General features: G+C 39.6%; 1 protein-coding gene across 2 annotated transcripts in view; it reads right to left on the bottom strand.

Annotated features, from left to right (window-relative positions):
* Positions 1-25,847, bottom strand: part of GXYLT1 (glucoside xylosyltransferase 1) — a 36,184-nt gene extending 10,337 nt beyond the window's left edge. The window contains exons 1-5 of one of the 2 annotated variants that reach the window (XM_063323135.1): positions 25,535-25,847; positions 16,798-16,890; positions 6,041-6,215; positions 4,921-5,046; positions 3,247-3,498 (exon numbers count right to left, since the gene is read on the bottom strand). In XM_063323135.1, the coding sequence (XP_063179205.1) occupies positions 3,247-3,498; positions 4,921-5,046; positions 6,041-6,215; positions 16,798-16,890; positions 25,535-25,743 (855 nt within the window). In that variant the 5' untranslated portion in view covers positions 25,744-25,847. The remainder of the gene's footprint in view (positions 1-3,246; positions 3,499-4,920; positions 5,047-6,040; positions 6,216-16,797; positions 16,891-25,534) is intronic. The other variant, XM_063323136.1, reaches the window with a different exon arrangement.
* Between the last annotated feature and the right edge of the window lie 219 nt (positions 25,848-26,066).

The following is a 26,066-nucleotide window of genomic DNA, read 5'->3' as shown; positions in this document are numbered from 1 at the left end:
ACACAGCTTGGTGTCGTCAGCAAACTTGCTAAGGGTGCACTCAATCCCACTGTCCATGTCACCAACAAAAACGTTAAACAGCACCAGTCCCAGTACCAACCTAGTAGATCTCTGGTTAGACATCCTCATACTATTCTGACGGGGCTGAGCATGTTACCACAAAGCCTGATACTATAGGACATTTCTCCAGTGTGTCCAACTGGCGGAAGGACTAAGTCAGCAGCATGGGTTAGAAATTATGAGGTCAGAAACAATTCTGAGCCTTCCAATACCAGAAAGTCTCCACTGATAAGTATGTTGGTCACTGACAATCAGGCCTGACGCAGAGTCTTAGCAAACCAGTCACGCTGGAGAAAGTATCTCTCTCTACAAATTCAAAGTTTGAACAAATAGCAAACATTACACTTGCCAGAAACATACAAAGACAAAAGCAAAATGAGGTGGAATGAATGCCCACAGCTACATACTCAGCATTTGTTATACAAGAACCTGAGACATACTGGGGAAAGGTTTTAAAAATCAAGAAGAGTATCCAAATAGGGCATTTCAAAATGCTTCAGCTGAACCAGAAAATCCATATGTCAAAACACCATGCATCCAAACATTTTATCTGTGTTTCTTGCTCAAGGTAATCTAGACTAAGACTCCAGGAACGATGTACAGAATGATGTAAGCAAGGAGGGGAAAAGGATATAGCAATGGAAGGAAAAAGATGAATTTCATGCAAAAAAGTTCTCAGCAACCATGTTAAAAGCTGCATGCAAAATCAAAAACAACAGACAAAATCCACCACCAAAACCCCCCGTCTACAGAATACACCATCTATCTTATTTCTTTATTAATTCTTACTATCAAGCAACAGCGAAAGAATATTTCTTTATGTGCACCACCAGTCTCAAATATTTGAGGAAGAGCCACAGTGCGCACACAAGCATTCCTGCACAAGTATGAAGTTCAGAAGACATGTGAAAGCAAGGGCCAGAAGTATATATGCACCAGACACGGAAGGGGAAGCTTAAGTTTGAAGTGACAGTATAGCTCTGGGAAGGATGCCAAAGAATGATGACTAATGATTAAGGGCAGAAAATTTAAAAAATTTAAAACAACTGGAGTAAAGGAATGGGTTAATTGCTTTTTTTTCAATTTTTTGTTAACTAAAGCCATAAAAAAGGGCTTTGAATCGTGTGCTTTGCTATTGGGAAGGTTTTCTCTGTTTCTGCCTCCCTTTCTCAAGTCCCCTTTCATAATTCTGAATATTTGGTGTATTTGCACAGCACTGAGTAGCTCACTCCAGCCTCAGTTCCCTTCCCTTAATTTTATGAATGCTAAGCCTGCAACTCATCAAGCAGATTTGCTTAGTACAGTACATACTAACAATTTGAGAAAAAGCATTAAGATGAATGTTTACAGCACAATTCAAGACTTTTTTTTGTTCTGATTTCCCATAACAGTTATGACACACAATCTTCCTCACTACAGAATGAAGTTCAGTGGCCCACTTAGCCAGAAACCGTACATCAGGTTAGATATACTGAAGTTTGTCAGCAGGATCATGAGAAAAGCATATGGATTTGTGACTTGCCTTACAGCTGAGGTCTTATAAATCACAGGTATTCACCCCCATCATAAGAGCAATTACAAAAAAAAAAAAAATCACTTCCTCCAAGGCTGGTTTGGTTTAGCAATCTGACATGTTTCATTGCATAATAAATATACAACATGGCCACAGCAGGAATACGCAGCAGACATTTTCAGGACCTGGAAAATACTCCAGCCCGCTAGTACCAAGGGAAAATGGCAATATTCCATTTTGAATTTCAAAATATTCATTAATGATTTCTCCTACTTAAATCTGTATATATAGACTTAAATTTCAAGAAACCACCAGTTTTAGGTGTCAAGGAGAAAGGACTTTATATTGTCCTCTAGAAAACCACAGTTAATTTGAAAAATAGTTTTAGTATCCTACATAACCTGTGTACTTTTGAAAATCTTAACTCCGATTTTAGTAAAAATACATAAAGTTTTCAATAAATTGATAATCTAAGTTGTACTGAGAAACCCAACCACAATTCTGTCACAGTATGACTAAAAGACCAACTTTATCTCAGAGTTTACACACTAAAAATAATTCACTACACAGAAATGCATTGTCAGAGGTTAAGAAACATGCAGTTTTCAGTCACATATTTTTCTTGTTATACTTTTCAATATTTTCATTTTTCCAGATGCTGTAATCGGGGAAAATAAAAAATAACAAAGTAGACAATGCAAGAGTCCACTGATGATATATATACAGAAGTTTTCTTCTTGGGGGAATTATGGCTATATACTATAACTACTATAATTTTCTAATTTAACTACAACCAAGATAATCCATTCTCTGTTTTTCTTAAATTCTCTGTATTGCCATCACAAAAATACATAGCAAGAATGTTAAGATGAAAACTACATCTTTCTTAAATTGGAAATAGGGGAGAAGTAGTAATGTCTATTGCAAGTTTATACTGCTCCTCTTATGGGTGCATCTTCCAATACTTTTTGACTGCATGATTATTTTTCGCTAATTGAACTTCTCTTAAACAGAGAAGTACTTTTTCCCCTTAGCATAAACCACATAGCACTGCTTTTGTACTTGTGCTTCAAGTACATAAGAAAAACTTCCCATCCATGAAGCAATAACCGTTTATGCTGCTGAATGCAGTGCTTTAGTAAGTACTTTCATCACAAACTCATTTTTCTACAAAAACTATGACTTTGAAGTAAATCAAAAGATAATTAAGGTGATAATCACTTGGTTACAATTTAAAAGATCAAAATTTGAAAACACTACAGTTAAAAAAACTTACTAAATGTTTTAGCACCACCTCCTGGTCAAACCACTACACACATTTTTAAAGTTAGTTTACAGCATACACTAACTTTTTTCAGGGATCTCTACAATGAAGAAAAAAATACCAGAATATCTACTAACATACAGCAGACTGTATCATGTCACAGGAGCTCTCAGAACTAAGAAAAATTAAAACAAATAAGCATGCTTGAAATTCAGGAATTCCAAGTCTTACAGTGAATGACATTTAAAAAACCAAGTTGGATACCATTTTAAACACAGCGTATTTTTACAGCACTATTCCATTTACAATAAAAATATTTTGAAAAATAACTGTCCCCCATGAATTTGAAACAGGATTAGAATTAAAATACGTAAAGCCACAGAAAACGCAATAAAGACAACACACATACCTTGAAATACTTTCTTCTGATACGTGTCATATTCATTAACATGACTCCAGAATTTATTCCAGTTACTCCATAATAGGGATGTCTAGCAAAGCGATTATACCACCCGATACGAGGCTCTTCATGTTCTGGTGCCATTGCAGCAATTTGTGTGGAGTTGAACTTTCCCAGAAAAGACCAAATATCATCAACAGGTCTCAAAAACAGGATGTCAGTATCGACATACAGTAGCGAATCCACATCTTTGAGGATTAACTGTGAGGGAAAGAAATTTAAAACCAAACCATTAAGTTTTATTGAGCTTCTCTTCACAAAACGGAAGTTGGTGCCATTACATAATAAATATACTATAACATATTTATTATATGTTATAATATATAAGATACAATAATTTTACAATATATTTATTTTTATAATAAATCTATTATATCTATATTTGTCATATGCAAATAAATTCACTTCAAACTGACAGTTTGCAGACAATAACTTTGTCGTTGTTCCCTCTTCTCTCATCTCATTTCGAGAATTTTTGTAGAGCGAAACAGAGCTTTTCTATAGAATAGTAATACAAAGGCACTCGGTTTACATTTTATATCCCTGGGCTGCTCAGGAGTAGGTTGCAGGCCAGGTGAAACATTACTGTAACAGGAGCTCCTGTCTTCCTCCTCTTCCCTTACTTTCCTATGCATCTAATCAAACAAGGAAGATGTGTAAAGGAGCCCCAGAAGGGACAGCATTTGGGAGATAGCTGCCACTGCTGTAATTCACCAAGCCCGAAGTATGACTGCAGCACAGGAAGGACATGGACCTGTTGCAGCGGGTCCAGAGGAGGGCCACAAAAATGATCAGAGGGCTGGAGCACCTCTGCTATGACGACAGGCTGAGAGAGTTGGGGTTGTTCAGCCTGGAGAAGAGAAGGCTCCAGGGAGACCTTACAGCAGCCTTCCAGTACCTAAAGGGGGCCTACAGGAAAGATGGGGAGGGACTCTTTATCAGGGAGTGGAGCAATAGGACAAGGGGTTAACAGTTTTAAACTGAAAGGGGGTAGATTTAGATTAGATACTAGGATCCTCTTTACTGTGAGGGTGGTGAGGCGCTGGAACAGGTTGCCCAGGGAGGCTGCGGATGCCCCATCCCTGGAAGTATTCAAGACCAGGCTGGATGGGCCTTTGAGCAGCTTGGTCTGGTGGGAGGTGTCCCTGCCCAGGGCAGGGGGCTTAGAACAAGATGATCTTTAAGGTCCCTTCCAACCCAAACCATTCTATGATTCTATCAGTGTCTTAGACAGGCAATGGAAAGGCTGCACAAAACACTCTGGACACAATAGCTCATTTCTTGTTTAATTTTCTCTAACACTTCTCAGACTCACGCATGCAGCAAACTTTTCAACTAAAAGAGATAAGGTGTGATAAATCCTTCTTACGTCTGAGAGGATGCATGACCTGTATCTCTGAGGATACTGTGTGAAAATGCAGCAAGTGAGAAAAGGACTTTTATTCCATAATTCATTAGTGCCACAGAAGGTTAAATTCAGAGGGTTTTTTAGGATGTCGCAAAAGTAGATTTTAGGAGTAGTAATAGTTCTTAATTTAAAACTAATCACAAATTAGATTAACAAGGACAGCTTGATGCTTCAAAAAACAGACTTCTGTACTGTCTTGTTACAGAATAACTTACTGGCAAGAACAGCCTTTGTGAAGCACACGGTTTAAACAATTTCTTCCATTCTGCTGCACTCTCAGTTGGAAATGTTATTGGATATAATGTGTAATTAACTTTTCCTTCATAGGGCAAGTCATCAAGCTACGTGAAAAGAAAAGACCACAAAAATTACTTCAGTTCAATTCTGTTACAAAAAAGAAATTAATCCCCAATTCAAATTGATAATTGAACACAATGGCAACACCTCTCTTCCATAACAGAAATGCTTCTGTAATGACAAGAATCTGTCAGCTATCCAAAATACTTGAAGAAAAGTGGCACCTGCAGGCCACTATGAAGAAAACATATCATATCCGATCATATACAAAAGTAAGAGCAAGTAAAATAAATTTACAAAAAGTAAATATATCAAAACTTTTTCCCTTCTTCACTAGTTTCCACAGAAGAAATACCAATAAAGTCTTTCTCAGTTTAAAATCACCTTACCCAATTTTTGCCACAATTACTGTTTGCATGACATTAGTGTGTGTGTGTACATATATATCTCTCAGTATGTGTAACATACCAATGTCATAATTAGTATGACATTTTAATTACAAAAATAGTAAGGCCCTCCACAGCTATATACTAGTCAGCTTCTAAATACTGCCACTCTAGTCATAATGTTATATTCATTAACTGGAATTTACTAAAATTAGACATAACCGTATCTACCATTTCAAAGACTGATGTTTCACTTTTGTTAGACAATGTAAGGCTGACTCACACCATAAGCACAGGGACAAAAAAGGACAGATCTCTCTTGTAAAACCGACTTTAAATAAGATCACGCAAGATAACTGTTTTGTGTTTAGAATATCACGTTTGCATTTAACAGATTCAAGGTGACAAATCAGAAAGCTTTGGTCTGCCTCTATGAAAAGCTTTGATATCAGCAACTGGCATTTTTTCCACAGTGAAGAAAAAAACAAATCAAAAATCTCCACCCAACATTACAAAAGACTTGCATATTGCCTTATTTTTAGACCCCTGCCTTTCCGCCACTATATCCAACAACTACTACCCAAGAAACAGAGAAATTGCTACATATTACTCAAATTGTACTACAAATTGATTAAATAATTTGGGTACTTACTATGTCTTTGAAACTCTCATGCAATTGGTCCTCAGCAAAAATATGAAACTGGAGAGGTTTGATGCTGAAAATAACGGCTGATCTCAACATAGTAACAGTCTCCTCCAGTCTTTCACCACAGGCAACCACTGCAAGATGCATTTTCTCAGAAGGACGTGTTTTCATGTAATCATACCTGATAAAAAAATATTTTTTCATTTGACATTATTTCTAGCACAGGCTTAAAGAAAAGCTTACTATTTACTGCAACATGTAATTTAACAAAATATCCTTTATCGTATTTAAACCGGGATAACTCAAACAGAACATACAAACTACAGCATTATACCTCATACGCAGGTTTACATTTAACCTGAACAATTCTCATATTCTCTCCCACCATCCCAGCCTATGAGGGAGAAACAAGGTATGTAAGAGCCATACAGAAACTAAACAAATAAACATTTACTTTCTTAGTAATCTTACTATCCATTACTAGCAAGGAATTCCATCAAAATTGCTTCATTAAGAGAAAGATCACATGAAGTTACATTGAAATGCAAAAGGCTGACACACAGGCCATGAAGTCTCTGCATGAGTCCTCTTTCCCTGGACTCAGTACAGAGATAGATAAACATGATATAAATAGCAGAGTTAAACTCAACAATAAAAGTGAGATAACCCCTACTTTCAAGACATTCTGTTATTCTTGAGTGATCTAGGTGTTTTGTCCATTTGGTGCTCCAGTTAAGTTATTTTATCAAACCCATGTTTCAGGGCTTCTCCTAAGCACTGGCAAAACACAAAAAGATTTCTCCTCTCCTTCCATCCCGCAGGAATAGGACTTGTCTTGGAAGGAGGGCAAACCAACAGCTTAAATGGCTCTGTGGGATGTCCTGGTGCTCCCAGTGGTTCTGGAAAATCCCTCAGGTACAGTGACCACATGCATTGCCTGTGTCCTTGGGGCTAAATCACCGCAAGGTGTGGGGACTGGGACTTCATTCCACCCTGAAGACAGTCCTCTCACAGTTACAGTGGGAAGTGCCTGGTATGCATTATACAGGGTGCATTTAAAAGTAATTTCATCATTTTAATACAATAAGCTAAAATTATTCTCAAATAAATACCATTAGCTTGGTAGCAAACACAGTGGGCATACTAAACCTAGAACCATGTTCTCCTGGATTTCATATTTTTAATTAGTCAGAAAAGCTTTCATGGGTTTTAAATATATGTCAGCTCAAAGACAATCTTCAAAACAATATTCCATGCTTGAGCTATTTGCACAGACTGGGGGGGGGGCACTAACACAACTAAGAGTATCTGAAGGTTTAAATTACAAGTTTAATTCCAAGTAATGCAGACCAAAAAACAATTCTGAAATTGGAAAAGACTTTCCCAAACTAGTTACAGTAGAAAAACGCTTGGCAAACATACCACCCATTCTTAGAAACTTGCCAAAGAGAGAGACATTTCAAAACAGAAATTAACAGACACGACTCTTAGCACATAATCTCCACCCAATTTATGTAACTAAAACATATTTAGGTGCATATGTTTTCCTTTAAATTGACAAAAGATACTATGCAAATATGCCTTTTTTTCTTTAAGGCACAGAAGAGCAACACACATTATTTTGAGTTTCATGAGCAAAATATAAGCAAAGATATCACTGTAAGACTGCTGAAGTTTGATGCCATAAACAATGGCTACATTTAAAAAGATATTCTGAATTTTGGGAGAGTTTAATGCCCTGAACTAAAAAACTCCAGCATCCCAGGGATTTAAGATTAATAAAATCCTAATTAGAACATGCAGTCAGTCTCAAGTCAAGGTTTGGGGCATTATTAAAAATCACAAGAGAAAAACCTCATAGGTAGGGTTCAGATGCAAAATAGGACACCTAAGTGAAGATGCTGACATATGAGATTGTGTCCAAAGTCTCACTAAAGCCAATGGAGATCTAGCGAGCAGGATATGGAACACAGAGAGCGATGCACCTTATTTCAAAGTAAATACCTAGGGCTTAATTCAATTTTTTAACATACGTATAACATGACATTTAACATGCTCTAGAATATCCCGCCTGACCTCCAGGTGCCAGTCCAAAAGGACGGGGTGTCTCAAACATCATCTCTAGTCCTAAGGAGGCATCTAGGATACCTAAGTGCTTCTCAATTAACACCGGCCATTTACTTCTCAGCAACTTAATGACTGGTCACCTGGATCATTCTCTATGCTCTTTCAATTTTAATGACTGCTTAAGACCTACTTGACATAGATACCTATATGCAGACATCTATATTCAGATGATTTAATCCACAGACTGAAACCTTTTATAAATCTTGCAGCAAAAGCTGAAAAATCAGTTCAGCTTAACGGGGGGAGGGGAGTAAAATGCAATCTTAAAGTGTAACCAAGGCATGCCCATTAAATCTTTATACATAAAGCTAATTTAACATTACACCATGTAGTAAGTAGCTAATGTAAAAAAAACAAAGCAAGCTGAATATGATGAGGGTAGCCGAAACCCACAAATAAGTGCACTGCTGCCGTCTGAACAAGCTGCAAGCAGGAGATTAGACTCATCACTAATCCACTGAAAAGGGAATTACAATAATTAAGCCCTGAAGTCATGAGAGCCTACAGTGATATTGCAAGGTCATGTGATAAATAACAGCAAAACCTACACAAACTGCATAGCTGAAAGCCAAGTTCCTGAACCACACGGAAAGCTGTAGCACACAGCTTTCCATGAATAAACTATGATAAAAATTACGCCAAAGCAACTCTAAAATGCATTAAGATTCAAAGACTGTTATTTCTACATTTAGAGACATCCATGAATAAAAGAACACTTCAAGCCACACATCAAAAACCAGACTGATATTATAATGCTTTTAGTCACTTTGCTCACACAATCTCTGTTCTATGAGTTTCTGACTTCATGAGTTCAATTTTTTTAAATCTGTGCTTAAAAAAAATTTTTAAAAAAGTATTTAGAAAAAACTAGTAACAACTGAATTTCAGCTTGCACGATATGGGGAACAGCTGGACTCAAATCCTTAAGTCCACAACAGAAAGCTTTATCCCTGAAGCAGATGGAGCAAGAAGCTATCGGAAAGAACTGGCCACCGTTCCCTCTGGGGACTATCTGCTAAGAAGGGGACGGATGAGACACACTAGGTAGAAGTTATGAGACTCCAGAATCGTGGTCCTTACTCCAGGCTCTGTGAAGAGACATCCTTCAGTGACTGTAAGCTGCATTTGACTTCCCTGCATAGAGACCACTGGCAATCACAGCCTCCTTTTTAATAACCAGGCCTCAGCGTTGCTCTTCTCTGTATACTCACATCTCTCCCCACTTGCAGTGGGAAATCATTGACCCCTCTTCATCCAGGGGCACTAACTACTTATACCTCTTGAGCTAATCCTCCGCTGCCAGCACCTTTCATCACTTCTTCCTCCCACCACTAGAAGCAGCATAAAGTTTAAATTGTCCAGCTAAGCTTATCAGCTTGAGCAGTCTCACCTTCAATATTAACATGCTGCCATGCATAGAGCCAGTTATCTACACTGTGACTCTCATCTCGCTCCCTTCTTCAGTATTATGTCTACATTGACTTTGGTCCTTCATGGAGCTGGTGAGTATTTTAGCAACGATACCATTTGGGTTTCAGGCCTTTCAAAATTATCTGCTCCCAACCTCTCTCTTCTCTACTTCCTGAATTTTCCATCCTCTTGTAACCCTTTTCCACATCTTCCCTCCATTGCTCTCCACTGCAGTTAGTCATGCAACTACCTCACCAGAAGACAGTGGAAGGAAAACCTTGTTCATTTAGACAGCCCTGGATCTGGTATGACTTAATGACACAAACTTTTTCAGCAATATAGATGTTTTTTAGCAGTTCAGTAGCCGAGTTGAGCATGAGTAAAATAAAATGTATTTTACAAGACCTGTAACTTGTCTGAATGCGTGCAAGCTTGGTATCAGAGTATCACAGCCCTGGAATCAGAGCAATAACCCTTATTGAACTTCAAATCCAGGGTTTGAAAGTGTTAAGACACTTTCAAAAGCGAGTAGATACTTTCAAAAAAATGTTCAGAGGCAACGTGGAAAAAATAAAAATGCAGATTTTTATACTCACTTTTCTAATTACAAGTAGCCTGATGTTTTGGTACTTAGTGGAGAAGCTGTGAAAAGCAAGAATAGAGCGAAATACAAACAGTGTATTTTATAGTAAGGCTTTTAGATAAGACTAAAAAGGAAAACTTGAAAGCCTAATTTCTAAAGAAAAAAATCTCCAAAACATGGGAGTCCTAGCTCCTGCAGGAGGTAAAAAACCCTCTGGTAATTAAAATGGAAGAGCAAAGAATGCACCTGTAGTCCAACAGAAGATACTGAACAAGAAGCCATGACAGGATTTGAGTGTTTAGGGACAAATAAGAGAACTCAATTTGTGCGTGGATACTAATTACACATAAAATTACAAATAAATGAAATCAATCCCTTGAACAAGAGCACCATGCATACTCCCATGAGTTTAGAAAACACATTAAAAAACAATCCACTTTCACACTGAGAGAACAAAAACATATACTTTAAAATATGCTGCTCAGCAGCAGTGTAAGGCCAGGTACAAGCCTTGCCCTGAAGTATTCCTGTATTCAAGTGCAGACCTTCATTCTGTACTGATTACTTCTGCTGTGGGGTTAATAACCTCCAACAGAGGAACTGAGCTGGACTTACTCAATGAATCTGCTACAACAAGATTTTCCAGAGCCTGTCTATCGAGACACTGCCTCATGTTTAAACATGTATATCATGACACACTGTATATTATATTAGCATTTCTAGATCATTTAAAATTATGAGTAATAATTTGCTAGTAAGCTACAGAGGTATGTTTTGATGGGTTGTACTCTTCTAGAACCTTCACTGCATCCCAGTTGAACTTCTTGGAAGAAACCCAAACACCAAATGGCATCTTGCTAAAATACTCACCAGTGAAGATCTTAGCTCTGCCCTCTAGACTTGACAAAATGTACCACAGTGGGGGGGGTCTCCTGCATACATTTAAGGTAGGGTTCTCCTTATTCTTGCATCGTAACACATTAAGAGCACAGGTGAGGGTACCAAACCCTCAAGAACTCCCAGGCAGACATAAGGAATCCTGTATACAGTTCCATCTAATTTGTGATCATTAAGCCTGTCCCAATCCTAGCCTGCTTTACTGAGGTCACAGTACAACAGCTTCTGCTATACGCACACGCTGCCGCCTTCCAAGCTCCAAATCTTCCAGAGCAGCAGCAGTGTTGCAGCATCTAATGTGACCTGGGTACCGCTCAAAGACCTGTCAATGTGACTGAGGGCAATTTTATTTTTCTCCTGTTTTTAAAGCACATTCAAGTATAGTGGCACTTACTACAGAAAGCCACAAAAGAACCACAGTCAGCTTCAATTCTGTGTCACAGACTTTGCGCACCAGAGCTCCTTTTTCCCATCCATTGATGTACTACTAAGAACATGCCTAGGGATCACCAGGAAGTTCCCTGCCCTACTTCACTGGCAATCAAGCTGTCCTCTCCTCTTCACTTAACACAGCTGGTGAAGCCAAGGAAGGAAAGATTAGCATCCAGGTACTGAGAGCAAAGTGGTATGAATAACTGAGACAATTAATTCACCTCATTAGTCCTGTCAAATTTAAACTCCTCTGGCCCATTGGGGATTTGCCATTTTTAATATAATTGCATGAGTTTTGAACAATGTAAAAATATTTGTCATTTTCTGAGAAAATTGCCATCATCCTAACTTGCACTGCTAGTTTTAATGTACAGTCACCACTATATTACATAGTGGTAATAATACAAGGATGTAAGAATTATTTTGTAGGTTACAAGAAAAACATTTAAAAATTATTCTACATCAAAACAAGTTTTCCTACCCTGGTTCTGACAGAGCTACAGCCTTTGATCTTTTCTCTATATGGTCTGTAATGCACACAAAGCATGCAATATTCAGCTTCCTAAACAAGGTTACTTAAAGTCTTTCAGTCCTTCCACAACATCATTAAACTAACTTTCTTTGATATTATAACCAAATGGACTAGGTTTCCAGCTTCAGCGGTGTTAAAGTTGTTTACACTTACAAAAAGAACAAGCAGAAGCCTCTTGCAAATGTGTTTTCTTCTTCAGTATAAAAAGCTAACTACATTATCAGTGCAAATATTTTACCCATACAAGTTGTCTGACGATTAGCATAGAACAGGCAGGGAAAATATTTTCATACAATCAACCTGTATTATTTCAAACCTGGCACCATGATATGCCTCAGAAAAACAAATGGTAGATATGTAAATACATGCTTACTTATCGCATCCTTTTTTATTTTAATACTTAGTGTTTGATCTAAATCAATCGATCGTTAAGGAGACTAACCCAGCAGCCTTCTGTCATCAGCAAAAGAAAAGCAAATAGGCAGAGTGAGAAGGCAAAGCTGATACTGATTCAAACACAACTGTTACTTTCTCTATCTGCCTTGATTCTATTTCTTATAAATGTGGGAATGATTTATCTGGATTTGAAAGTGATGAAAATTCTAGTTTTTACTCAGCTTTTTAACTTTCTACTATGACACTGAATTAAAAAATAGTTCATAATCAGAGCTTATCTTGTAAAAGTATGCTAATGATACCAGTGCATATGATGACCAAATGTCATCTATTCAACTACAAACTCAATTAGTAGGTTAGGTATGAAGTTACAATATATTAGTCATTTTAAAATCTGCTATAAAAGCCCTACCCTCCAAGGAACTAACTAATTTAGAGGCGAAGTCCTGTTTTTCAGGACTATCACAATTTATCTCAATATATCCACACCACCAGGACCTCAACATAATAAAAAAAAAAAATAGTGCCATTTAATTCTTTAATAGGAAACACAAGTTAAAACCCACTTAGAAGAAACATCCAACAACTGAAGTCAGGCAGGTCAGATAGCCACAGTAATGATCCCTACGAATTTCTTCCTAATCAGTCTCAAGAGGTCATAAGCAGCCATACCAGCTAGATGACACTGGGCACCTTGAAAGATGTACCAGAAAAGAAACACATCATCTAGATCACATGAAACCTGAGCCTCATGTTATCTTTAGCAACATTTTTTAAATTTTTGATAAAATCTATACCACTGTATGTAAATATAGCGGTAAAATCTCATGCTTCCTCTATCACTGTGAAAGCTAACAAAAAATATTCTGTACCAAAAGCACAACACAAGACATTCTGTCTCGATAATACTGATATCAGAATGGTGATAAAAAATATGGGGGCAGAATAGCTCAAAAATCCTTCCTACAACAGCACAGGATAGAGATCTTCCACCAATTTACTTGAAGAGACAAGTTTCTTATTATCCATTACCAGAATAGAGCTCATCAATTTCGAATGATGTTGAATTAGCTATCACATGAGTCATACTGAAGTCTATATAAAACACCTCTCTCCTAAAAAGTTTCCACATTCCTCTATGTGTCTCCAACACTTCTGTTATGCTAACTTGAGTCTCACAAATCCACAGAACATTAGTTGTCACTTCATGCTTTATACACTTACAGCTACTCAGAGGAAATGACGTAGCAAGCTGCATTTCAAAAATGCCTTTCTTCCTCTCATGGATAAACAAATCCCTGTGATTCTGATACTCAGGAGAAAAAAAAAGCCAACTGGAATTTCAAGTTAGAAACAGAGAGAAAACAAGCTAAGTTTTTTCAAAGAAAAGACTTAAAAATCCAAAAGCTGGAGGAGTAACTTCCAATGTTTGGAAAACTTCACTGGTAAAGAAAAAGGAGACATTCTAACATTGAAATAAATTTTATTAATCTACTATTCACAAAAAAACTTCGGCTATATTATCTGCTCCTCTGAACAAACTCGTATGTTTAGTTTATTGAAACAGCAAGAAAAGAACACCAGAATATCCATTCAAAAACTGATTTATGATCTGGATAAATACTGTTGTTCTTTTGTTTTATTCATTAAACCAGGCCAAATAGAAGACTCAAGATAAGCATTAGTGCAGTTCAATGACCAGACTGACGCTTCTACTAAAAGCAAACCCACTGGCATGCCTGTTATTTTGTTGGCCCATCTATAGGCAGAGGAGTTAGCTATGCTAAGACTTCAATTAGATATGTAGCTCTTGGGTTTTTCTCACATTCCTCTCGCTATCCCAGTCTCTTCAGAGTCCAGCTTCATTCCCCACCCCATTACAACAACTGCACTTATCAAGAACACAAAGGCTTAGTCAACCTGGGATCAAATTATTCGGAATAAGACACTACGATAGAAGTCTCACTACTTTCTATTTCAAAAGATACCCAATTTAGAATCACAATGTTGCTTTTTTACATAAAAAGCTTTCAAGAGCATTTATTTTCATGAAGAATATTGAAGTAGCCCTACACATACAATCTCAGAAAACAAGAATGCTAGACTTCATTTCCTGTGGTTAATAAATTTGCATGGGACTAAGTCCATTCCTCTTCCTCCAAAAAATCTGACTTGCAGACTTCAGAACAACTACTAAGCATCACGTTCAAAGCATAAGATGAGATCAAAGGTTTAAATCCTTCAACTTCTCAGTGTCCCTAGTACAATGCACCTTTTTTTTTTTTGAGAGAGAGTTAAATAAAATTATAACTCATATCCAAAGCTGAAACCAAACTGCAACTATCTTTTCCTGTTACTCCAGCACATACAAGGAAATAAGGCTTTGGAAGCAGGTTCAGATGCTGAGCCGCTGTAATTGCTTGCTGCTATCCAAAGAGGGTGCACTTTCTCCTCCTCTCTGCCATCTTCCCCACCTCTTCTCTTACACAAACTCACTGCACCTCTCTGTAACCAACTGAACTGAACACAGCAAGAAATACATAAAGTTTGGGGGAGACAAGGACGCCCCCTCTGAAGTTAAAGAAGCTCACTGAGGAATTCAACAAGCACCAGAGTCAGCACAACATACAAGGATTAATTTATAGTAGCATACTGATGAAATAATCAAGCTCAATAGGAAATTATTAATCTGAATACCACATTCCCTTTACGCATTTAAGGAGCCTTCTTCTTCTAGTTTCAAAATGTATAAACAAGAAATTTCGCAAGTATTAGGGGTTCACCATGACAATTGTTTCACCGTGAAACTGCACTTTCGCCCAGTAATGCCATTATCAATGCGTACTTAACAGACTCGTCTTCACAGCCACACACAGCATTCTTAATAGAATAATACCAGTCAGAGCTTAAATTATGCACGAAGGAACTGCATGGGGTTTCTCTACTTCTGGTTCCAAGTTCCCACTTGCCTTAAGCCTGGCAGAAAATCCAGAGAGGAAGTTTTCTGCTATTTCAGTGCATTACATTATATTGTGGAGAGTTCATGGACACCATCACAGGCAATGGGGTCAGAAGACTGTGAGACCCTCTGTCAGCACTACACAACCATTAGACTGGCTCAAACGTCCATGGGTAAACGGAGCTTACAACCACATCCTGCCCCTCCACTAAACATAGGCTAAGTACCAGTGCCCCCCACCACAACAGCACTGACATTTGGTTTACCCCCTTGTGATAAACTTCATAAAGCTGAACTTCCAAAAGCTAACCTTTAAGGAAAAAAAGTGAATTGAGTCCATTCAGACAGCTAGATCTGCCAAAGGGAAAGTCAGATGAATCCCCGTGCCAGAAGAGGATGACACATCAGCTACCAGGAGCAGGGAGAAAGATGCAGCAGTCTCAAATTACAGATTTGGTTCACTAACAGACTAAGAATCAATCTAAGCCATCTCTTCAAGTAACTCCTTGGCAACTGACGAGCTTAAAAGGCACTGACAGCAAAAAAGCAGAGGGGAATATGGGACAGATCAAAAATCTTTCCCGCAATCATAATTTCCAAAAATATATGAAGTGTATTGTGAAGCTAAACTTTATTTTTTTTCCTTTGCTTCCCTAGAAATATTAAAGTTTCAGATTAAGAGATGACCATATCAGAGGATGATCAGTAAAATTTTAAATATAAGAAAAATTAAATTACAACCTTAGTTATACACTGAAGAGAACTATGTAGGTTAGAGAACGTATCTGGCAAGTAGCCTAAGGCTACTTCCAGTTCTTTTCAAGCTACTTCCATAATCAGACAGCCTAAAGCATCTGAACTACCACATCAAAACATTTAAACTTATTGTTAAAGATGCGACTTCAAGGACACAGTCTATGCTTTAATGTACTGTATTTTAAAGCACATTCTAAACACTGTTTCAGTGCTTTTGGATGAAGTATCCACCTCAAATTCTATAAAACATGTAACGAATAAAAAAAAAAATTCAAGCTTAACTACTAAGCATATCTGCCAGTTTTTATTACAAGTTGCATCATAGGCATTACCGTGCAGCGAGTTTTATTTATCAAAAATAATTAATTAATCAGTAACTTTTCAGACTATATTCATTTAAACTTTATACCAATGTTAGCAAGTCTCTATTTAATGAAGCAACGTAACTGAAAAAACTCTACACTTTGTAATAACATGTGAGTCTACAATTTGAAAATCATCATAGAACAGGAGAAAGCCCAGCTAAAGGCAACCATAATATAAGCAGGTGAAATGCATGTGAAGTAATCAAAATATTTTGCTTTTTCACCTTGCTAAATAGCAAAAAATACTCATCAGCTACACCTGTCTGCAATCAAATAATAAAAGTACTATTTAATAATAGATCCTACCTAAAAGCAGCTTCCCAAAAGCAGTTCATTCCACAAACATCAGAGGGCAGCATCCAATAGGAATTCCAGAAAGATACAGACAAATTCTTACACCTAACAGGATAAGACAAAAATAGCCTATATAAATGTTACTGATTTTATGGCAAAGTTAAATGGATTACACTTTCTAACTCAAACATAACTTGAATAGTTAATTACCTGGCAGAACACTGGGTATATAATGGAACTTGGATAATACAAAAGAGAAGGTACTAGGTGCTAACCAGCAGGATTCTTTATAAGGAAGAATGGTCCCCACCCTTGAGCCTTTCCTCTCCATATATTTTCAGACTGAGAAAAACAGAGGGGCTGGGATTTTTGAGGATCATTCTATGTCCTTGGCTTAATGTAAGTCCATAGGTAATAAAGTGAATGGCAACACTTATTGCTGGGAAGAACTCCATCTTTGCAATGCCTTTGTCTACTTGAAGCAGAGGAACGATTAGAACATTTCGCTTTCAAAGTTACATTGTCCATTTAAACACCATCCCTATTCATCCACCTGCAAGGCTGATTTTTAACAAAAAACAGGGCTTTTCAGCACCAGCAAATTCCATTGTTTCATAACAAAAAGTTAATGCAATACAGAAATAACCACCACATCTGGCAAGTTTTCCTTCTCCATGCTAATGACAAGACTAATAATTTATTGACTTGTGCTACACTAACAACTAAAAAAACAGGTTCTACTAGTCCACCACTACATTTTATGCAACAGTAATATAGGAAATACTTAAGAATTGCAACAGAAGTATATTTTTAAAGGTTCTGGTAAGGAAATCAACATCAAGACTTAAAATCTTAAATCAGCAAATAGAATATTGCAAAGCAAGGGGTAAACTCTTGAGTGACTTCCTATGTTCCCTTTTCCTGCCCTGGTGATGCAATGTGAATAGTATTTATCCTCCTTTGAAAGTTGGTATCTGTGAATGAAAGACGTGCAAAAAGAAAAGCCACACAAAAGCTTGATGATGAAAAGGTATTTAAGGACTACAGCTCAGAACTCTACTTGAAGTTGGCTTTGCAAGTTTGAAATTAATCAGCATCATCTTGGTAGGGTTATCGGATATCTGGAAAGGCCAACGTTTTGCAAATCCCAGATTTAATAGATTAAATGGCAACCTGTAAAATTTCTTCTTTTTTCAACATTTGAGAAAAGTGACCTGACAAACACACCTTGTTTTCACAAAGCCTCATTAAGTGTTGGTCGGGTGGAGCAGTTCTTTGGTAAAGATTGCAGGAAATCCTCGTATCCTGTAGATACGTGTGTTTGCAAGAATTAGTCAAGTAATTCTGTCTCATGACTTAGGAATGGTTTCCACAAACAAATATTCAGGTACAAAAAAAAGGATAATGTAGATTGTGACTGGGATATCTGCACTCCTCTGGGGGAACTAAATGCCATAAAACCACAAGTTCTCTCTGCCAGATTCTTTCTTACATTAGCCTTTGTGGCTTTTGAAGTTTCTGAGACCTTGAGCTTATCTGAAGAACAATCTTTACAATATCCACTGTGTACGTTTTTGAAGTAACTGTCTTCCATTACTTTTAGGATAAATTAATAAGCTATCTCTCCAAAACAGTTTTCTGGTTTGGAATATTATTATCTCGTTATTATTATTACAGGGGATTCTTCTTCCAGCTGTCAAGAGCTGTGTTTCTCTTAGCTGCCTTGAGCTACTATCCCATCCAGACTACCAAGGCAAAAGGCAAGCTTGAATTCATGCCTAAGTAATCTCTCTGACACATTAGCCTTTCCAACATCCCATTTAGCATGATGACAAGGTTGTCAGCCACAGATTTGATTCATAAATTTCATGTCTGAAACAAAAATGTTACTAGGATACATACGTATGTAATTTACCTAGTATTAGACTAAGACTTTTTTCTTGCCAAAAGAAGTCTCTCTCAACTGACCATATGCCACCATATATCCATAAAGCTTTTGCATACAAAGGTTTAAGAGACTGAAATCATTGGACATTATTTGTTTCTTATTATTCAAAATTACATCATTCAAAATGCCACTCATTAAGATACTTTCTTTTTTTACTTGAAATAAAACTTGAGAAAAGCTTAGACTACAACTAAGTGCCACAAGTGCTTTACAAAGCTAGGGAGATGCACTGTTATCTGTTCATCAAACAGGCACAGTCATTATTACCTGAGTGAGGTTACTAGTCAGACAGGAATAGTCACCTTCAGCATTAGGGAGGGGTATTTTGCTCACAACTATTATAGGTTATGTGATTAAAGGCCAGTCTCCATAAATAGAAAGCAGAAAATAATGTCAGGTGAAGGAAACACAGCAGCAATCTAACCCAGGGACATGGAGCACCCTGACCCAGCCCCAATGCAGAACAGCTGTCTGCTCATGGGCCAGGCAGAAGATCCACCAGATGAGACAACAGGAGAGGTTCTCCAGATCATCTTACTGACTGACTACAGGGGCTACTGCCTGCAGGGGCGTGGGGCTCACTGTGGGATCAAGGCGGACTGGTGAGGAATGAGAATGTGAAAACGGAGACATGATAAGAGGGTCCAGTCACATGTAAATAGATTACCAGTCAGTATGACTGGCCATGTTGTGTGCCAGATCACCAATCTCCTTATTAAACTCAGTTTCTATTTTCCTGAGTGAAGGGGGACTCCATTCTGTGTGCAAATGTATGCACAGAGGTCCAAGTGCCAGCAAATGAAAAGGTGGCCACAGATCATAGAGGCCCATGAGCCTGCAGTGCCAGAAACCGGAGATACGTGTGTGCACACACTGTGTGGGTGTGCACATTGGTGCACATTATCACTAGCAAGTATCGAGCCAGACTAGCTTGCAAGCAGAGCAAGTCACTTGGGAGCCAGGTATCAGAGAGGCCGTAAGGCTGGGACAAACTCTGCAGAGACCAGAGGGTCTGAACTACTGAAAGAACCTCCCTCTTACCCTAGCCACAAGAGACTAGGGTCTGCGGGACGGCTGCTGGAGGGGCCAGAGGTCAAAGCCAGCCACCAGAGATGCCCTGGGGTTTGAGGTTTGGCTAATGTTAAGTCCATAGGTCTGGACGTGCTAGCCAAAAGACCCATTTGCATGAGGCAATCCTGTGGCCAGCTGCCACACAGGCTGGAAGGATGCAAGGCTGGAAGGATCCATCTGTGCACGTGTGTGCATGTCTAAGATGGTCTGAGTACCAGCAACTGAAGTGGGGCTGCAAGCCTTGTGGGCTTGCAGGCCCAGGCCAGCAACAGGGGAGACCAGAGGATCAGGAGCCATGGATAGACTAAGCGTCTAAGGCCAGTTACTGAAAGGATCCACGCTGTATACTTTCATATATTTTTCACTAAAAGTCTTTCACCAGCCAGACAAGGGAACAGGATCAGGCCGCTCGTCTTGTCTGTGGTTGTGCATGCGCTGTTTTCTCTGTGGCCAGCCACATACATATGCACTGTGGGCATGTGTGTCCATTGGGAATAAATGCTTAGCTTTGCTACTGGCTGGACACCCAGGGACATGGAGCTGCAGCAGCCTCCATAACACTACCGGGTTGGAAAACTACTAACACCAACCACTGTCAAAAATAAAAAAAAAACAAAGAAATAGAAAGTTTTAAAAATCATAGAGACGAGCATTCTCAAAGGTCTGTTTGCCAGTTCAAGGTATCTCTCCCTTAGGCAACCAGCCATTTAATAATTACATTTACCAGGTAATTTAGCTTCAACGCAACTGGATAGTAAAAACTTTAGTCTTGCAGACATAGCAAAAGTGCCTGTATTGTGACCTGAAAAGAAGAATTATTTTCAGAATTAAAGGACAATTTTAAATTTGTGTGCAAAATACATAGCAATGTACAAGTCACATTCACAAAGACTGAGGCCCTGTGCTCAGGCAAGTCAAGTTTTAACAATAAGGAATCCCCCAACAATCAGTTGTAAAAAAAAAAAAAAAAAAAAAAAAAAAAAAAAAAGTCCTTTTGTTAAGCGCACTGGTGGACTTACTGTTAATGGAGATCATAGCTTTCAAGTTCAAGTACACTTTTCAGTCCACATAGCATCTTTTATACTACTGTAACTTCACAGGAAATTCAGCAGTATGTCCAAATGGTGAGGGTTGCAGTCAACTAGCTTGAGGCTCAGCTATTGCCTGCCTGTCAGTACTGCACTGACAACCTAAGTCTAACCAACTGCAAGAATCAACTAACAGAGCCAGACTAGTCTCTCTCCTACAGCACAACCCACAACATGTGGCAAAACAGGAAGGATGCACTCTTCAGTTCCTTCCTGCTCCTAATCACAGGAGTAAAAATTTAGGAAGATAAAAAGATGCTCAGTTAAACTCCCAAATGCGCTGAGAATTTCTGGTTCTTCTGAATAGCTTTTCCTGAACACTCGCAGCAGTATCACAAATTTGTTATGATGTGTTTTGTCAGAGAAGCAATGGCTTTATTAGATAGGAGACAGCAGATGTAATGTTAAACATCTGACATGGGACAAGCATTTTAACTGTAAAAAATCTTCATGTTTCATTAATTTATATTTCCATGTAAAATAACATTTGCTAGTCAACTGCTTGACAAAATCAGCATATTTATTTTTAAATGAAGTTTCAACTTCAAATTGTTCAATATTGCATCCTTTAAAAAGTTTTACTCATCTTTTGAAATGTGCAAACAGTTTCTAGACCAATTATTTAAGGCATGAGAGTAGCCGAGAAGCATTCTTGTGAAACTGCTGATTAAGTTCTGACACAGACAGCTGTGTACAGTGCAAGGAAAGAATGAACTACCTATTACAACAACCCTCCTCTGCCATCTAAGCTTGAGGGTGTACTTCCTACACTTTTCCATGCACTATAAATCCACTGAACTCTCTCCCTTTGCCAGGATAGTTCAAGAGCAAGAGACAGATATCAGTCAGATACCAGTGTCACATATAACAAAACAGCATGGCTGGCTGCATGAAAATGCTAAACTACAACATAATGGAAAAATGCTTAATTTTAATAGGGTCAAATTCATTGGCCTCAATGAATTCACAGAACTGAGGACAGACTGATTCATGCTCTACTTCTCAAACTTGTTATTAGGACAGCACTTTTTTGGACCTGAATAGAAAGATGAACACTATCTGCATTATCGTTAAAACTTGACTTGCCTGATATCTGCCACTATAATTGAAGTGGCAATACTGAGAAAATTAACTGAAGATTCACTTCTCATACGCACAGTCTGCTAACTAACTGGTCTGAAAGCATGTGGAGAAAGACTGACTTGAAAGGCTACCCCCCAGAGAGTAGATTATAGTACTATTAAATGACATACACACAGCAAATATGCATTTATTCACTCTGGGTTTTTTTACATTTTTTCACAGCCTTCTTACTCATCCATAAATCATACTAGCAAAGGAAAAAAGACTGACTATATATACTGGCTTTTGACTGATTTTTTATCTTCTGGAAGTAGACATGTCAATATTTTCTTTTTTTCAAGTTCAGATCTATTGTTCATTTAGCTCATATGTGACAGTACTGACTATTCATTACTACCTGCCTCTGGAATGAATAATCAGGAGGACAATTTACCTTCAACATTAATCTTTCTTCACAGCTAGAACTCAACCTTAAGATTTAGCTAATAAATTCTTGAAATGTTTTTCAGCTATTTATATCAAGTTTCAAGATGCAAGCCTTTAGTTTCTAGTCACCTTGTTCCTCAGGCTACTGTAGCCTTTGAAACAAACAACTCCTTAGCAAAGTGATTACCCAACAAGCTGCCCTAAATTATTATGTTTATTGGAGAATCTTGCCTCAACCTGTAATTCTAGTTTCAATATGGTACTTCCTTTTTAATTAAAGATTTTCTATTTAAAAGCATCATCACTATTGCAAAATTCCTCCAGGTGTGGTATACTTAAGCTTTATCCAAAGCTTGCAGTTTTCACATTCATATGCTTCTGAAAACTACCAAAAATCTCCAACTTCCCCCCTTCCCTTCCCCATCACACAAGTATGATTGAGCTCTGTCTGCCCTTATATCATATACTAAACTAGATTATCCAGGCAAGGAAAAAGCTTCTTGGCTAAAGAGAAGAGGAAATCACTGCTGAGTGCGTAAATGCCTTCAGATGGCAGCTACATTTGCTTTGCCAAACTGTATTTTAAAGCTACCCATGAAAACAGCTGAAGCAAACCATTACTGAAAGTTACTATCAATGCATACGAAATGTTAAACTTCAAAAAGGATTAGAAGGTTATCTGAACACAGTTTATAAGGTTATGAACGCTGTAGGATACTACATGATCACAAGATAGATAGAAGCAGGCATAAAACAGCCATGTGGCTCTCATGCTCAGTCTCCACTAAAGAAACAGCTGAAGCATAAAAACTGGAAAACACCAATACACTCACCAAGATGTATGTATCAATTACACAAAATAATGCAACATGATTTAATACTTGAGAATAATTGAAACATACATCTAAAGGAACATTCAGTGGGGCATTTCTTAACTGCCAGCTTTTTTCCCTAAACAAAAGCCTTTTAGGGACTGTTCTAAGGGACTGACACACATGATTTTTGCATATGTTCTTTGCACAAACAGCATATAAAACTTCAGTAATTTACAAGAGGATGACATTCATCCTGAGCCTCCAATTTGACAGTAGTTTATAGGTAAAGAAGTGCCACACAAGTGTCAACGGACACGGATTTTGCAAGGAGATATGCTCCCATGAAACTGTATGCACATGAATTATTTGCAGCAGTTAAGACCTTTGGAAAAATAACTTTCTCAGTTTGTAAAGCTTTTCCACATTGCAACACAGGGCAGATTTATATCCCATTTCACCTCAGTGCAGCAAGCAAGAAGCCTCTTGCACCTTGTTGGGGTTCTCCCCCACCAGTTGATTTTAAAACTACACTTTAGCACAAACACTAAAAAAGAAAAAAATACAGCTTTTAAAATAAACTTGGTTCTTCTTTTGCTAACCAGGAGCATGATGCACCTGAAAGTAATTTCAATGTTTACTAATACAAATTATTTACATTATCATCTTTTACTCAACTGAAGTTTTCTTCATGTAAAGTGCATATTGTCTTTAGTAAAGAAGTATCATACATAATTTTTTTCCTCACATTTCTATTTAAAACTGATATATTAAACCAATGAAATCTTACATAAAACTGTTAAAGTTAACTTTTATTCCAGTTACCATGTTCTTTAGAACTAGTAGATTTCAACTTCTCATGAGTTTTTAATCATGAACTAGAAGTGAAAAACAAGCATCCTCACATTTTTTCAAGTCCTAATCTGTATTAATCCGAACTAAAGCAAAAGCATGAGAAAAAACATTCTCTGAAGTAGTTACACCAGTCAAAAACTGGGTTTCACATTTCAGCTGACTCCGCCCCTAGCAACTCAGAATGCTGTTTCATGATGTTTTAAGATGATTAAGTCAGAGCTTGTCATCGTGCCATCCTCCATAACTCCTTTGCACAAGCACCAACACTTTTGTAATTACACGATGAGGCAATTCGGAGTGCTGAGCTGGCCCAAAACCGAGGTAGTTTTTAGGCAGGTCATCGTGCGAGATCAACTTACTTGTGTGATCAGAGGAGCACAGGCAGTGTAAGGTGGGGGGGTGCCAGAGCGTGTGCAGCACTGGGAAGGAGGGATAGTCACTAAACATCAAACTTACGTTGCTTTAAACTGCTGTGGAATCTAAGCCGAGTTGGAGGTTGGCTGGCCCTGAAAGGCCTGGTCCTAATTTCTCCTCCTGCTTTAGTAACAGATTTCTTGTCACTACTTTTTTTCCTGACATTAGAGTTCTGGTAAACACAGGTGAACGGGACCATGAAACTAATCTAGAGGAAAACTAGCATTTTTTCATCCCATAATATCACTCACCACTTGGCCAATTAAAAGCTTCTGCTGGCAGGAGGCAGGCAACATAAATATGCAGCCAATGCAGAGTGCGAGCCGCCCAGATTTACACCACTTTTAACTGCAGACCTAAACTCGCAGTTCCCGGTGAGAAGACTGTCTTTACCAAAGTATCCCATAATAAGCATTTTGGCTTGAATAAAGTTAGATTTGATAACCATAAAGTTACGGCGTTTCAGAACCGAGTAACACCCTGAAAGTTCCTTAGCCTGAAAGAAGTAAACGCGCCCTCCTCACTTCATCTACCCGGGTTGCAATTAAGAAGCAGCCTGGCTGATTTTGGGACGGGACGCCCGTACCACGGAGCCCCGCTCCCCAGGCAGCAGCCCGGTCCCCCCCCCGCCACGTCCCGACACCGCCCCAGCCTGCGGGCAGCGCAGCCTCTCCCGCGGCGGGGACCGGCTCCGGCCACCGGCTGCCCCGCAACACCCACTTTTTTTAAAGTTTCCTTTGTTTGTTTTTAAGGCTTTTTCAACCTCTGTTCCCCAGCAACCGGCCCGCGGGAGTGAGCGCGCCGCGACACCGCCGCTCCCCCCGACCCCCAAAACCGCCTTCCCACCGGCCGCCTCGCCCCCGCCCCGGCACCCACCATCCGGGGGCGACCGCGGCCGCCGCGGGGGGCGAGGGCGGGCTCCGGGCCCCGCTCCGCCCGTGGGAGAGCGGCCAGCGCGCTCCCGGCCCTCCCCGCAGGAATGCGGGGTGGGGGGAACCACCGCCCGCCTCCCCCCGCCTTGAGGCCCTGCCCCGGCCCCCGCGGCCTCGTACCTGCCGGCCCCCGCCTCGCCTCGGCCCGCGCTCCTAGCGCCCGCCCGGCCGCCGCCTGCCTGCTGCCGGGCGCCGGGATCTGGGGCCTGCCGCTCCCGGCCGCCGCCGGGCTGCTGCTCCAGGGAGAGGGCCAGCTGGCTGAAGCCGTAGAGCAGCGAGCAGAGGCCGCAGCCCAAGCACAGCAGCGCCACCCGCGCGAACCGCCGCATTCTCCCGCCCTGGCCCCGGCAGCGGCGCCAGGCGGCGGCCGGGGCCCAACCGGCAGCGCGAGCACTAACGGACGGGGCGGCGGCGGCGGCGGCGCGAGCCCCGGCATGCGAGGGGCGGGGTCGGGCGGGGGGGGCGGGGCGAGCCCTGAGGCGGGCCGGGGGAGGCAGGTGCCGGCGGCGGGGCGGGCCTCAGGGGCGGGGAGACAGCGGCGGGGCGGCTACAAATCGCCCTTTCAGTGCCCGGAACGTGAAAAAATGCTGGAAATTCTCCTTTCACGGCTGCAAATAGGCCGGGGGAGGCCGGCCGGGCGGGCAGCCAGCCA

This window comes from Chroicocephalus ridibundus, chromosome 1 (assembly GCF_963924245.1).
Source record: "Chroicocephalus ridibundus chromosome 1, bChrRid1.1, whole genome shotgun sequence".
Lineage (NCBI taxonomy): Eukaryota > Metazoa > Chordata > Aves > Charadriiformes > Laridae > Chroicocephalus > Chroicocephalus ridibundus.
Note: the sequence above shows the minus strand (reverse complement) of the source record. Positions and strands in the feature narration are given on the sequence as shown.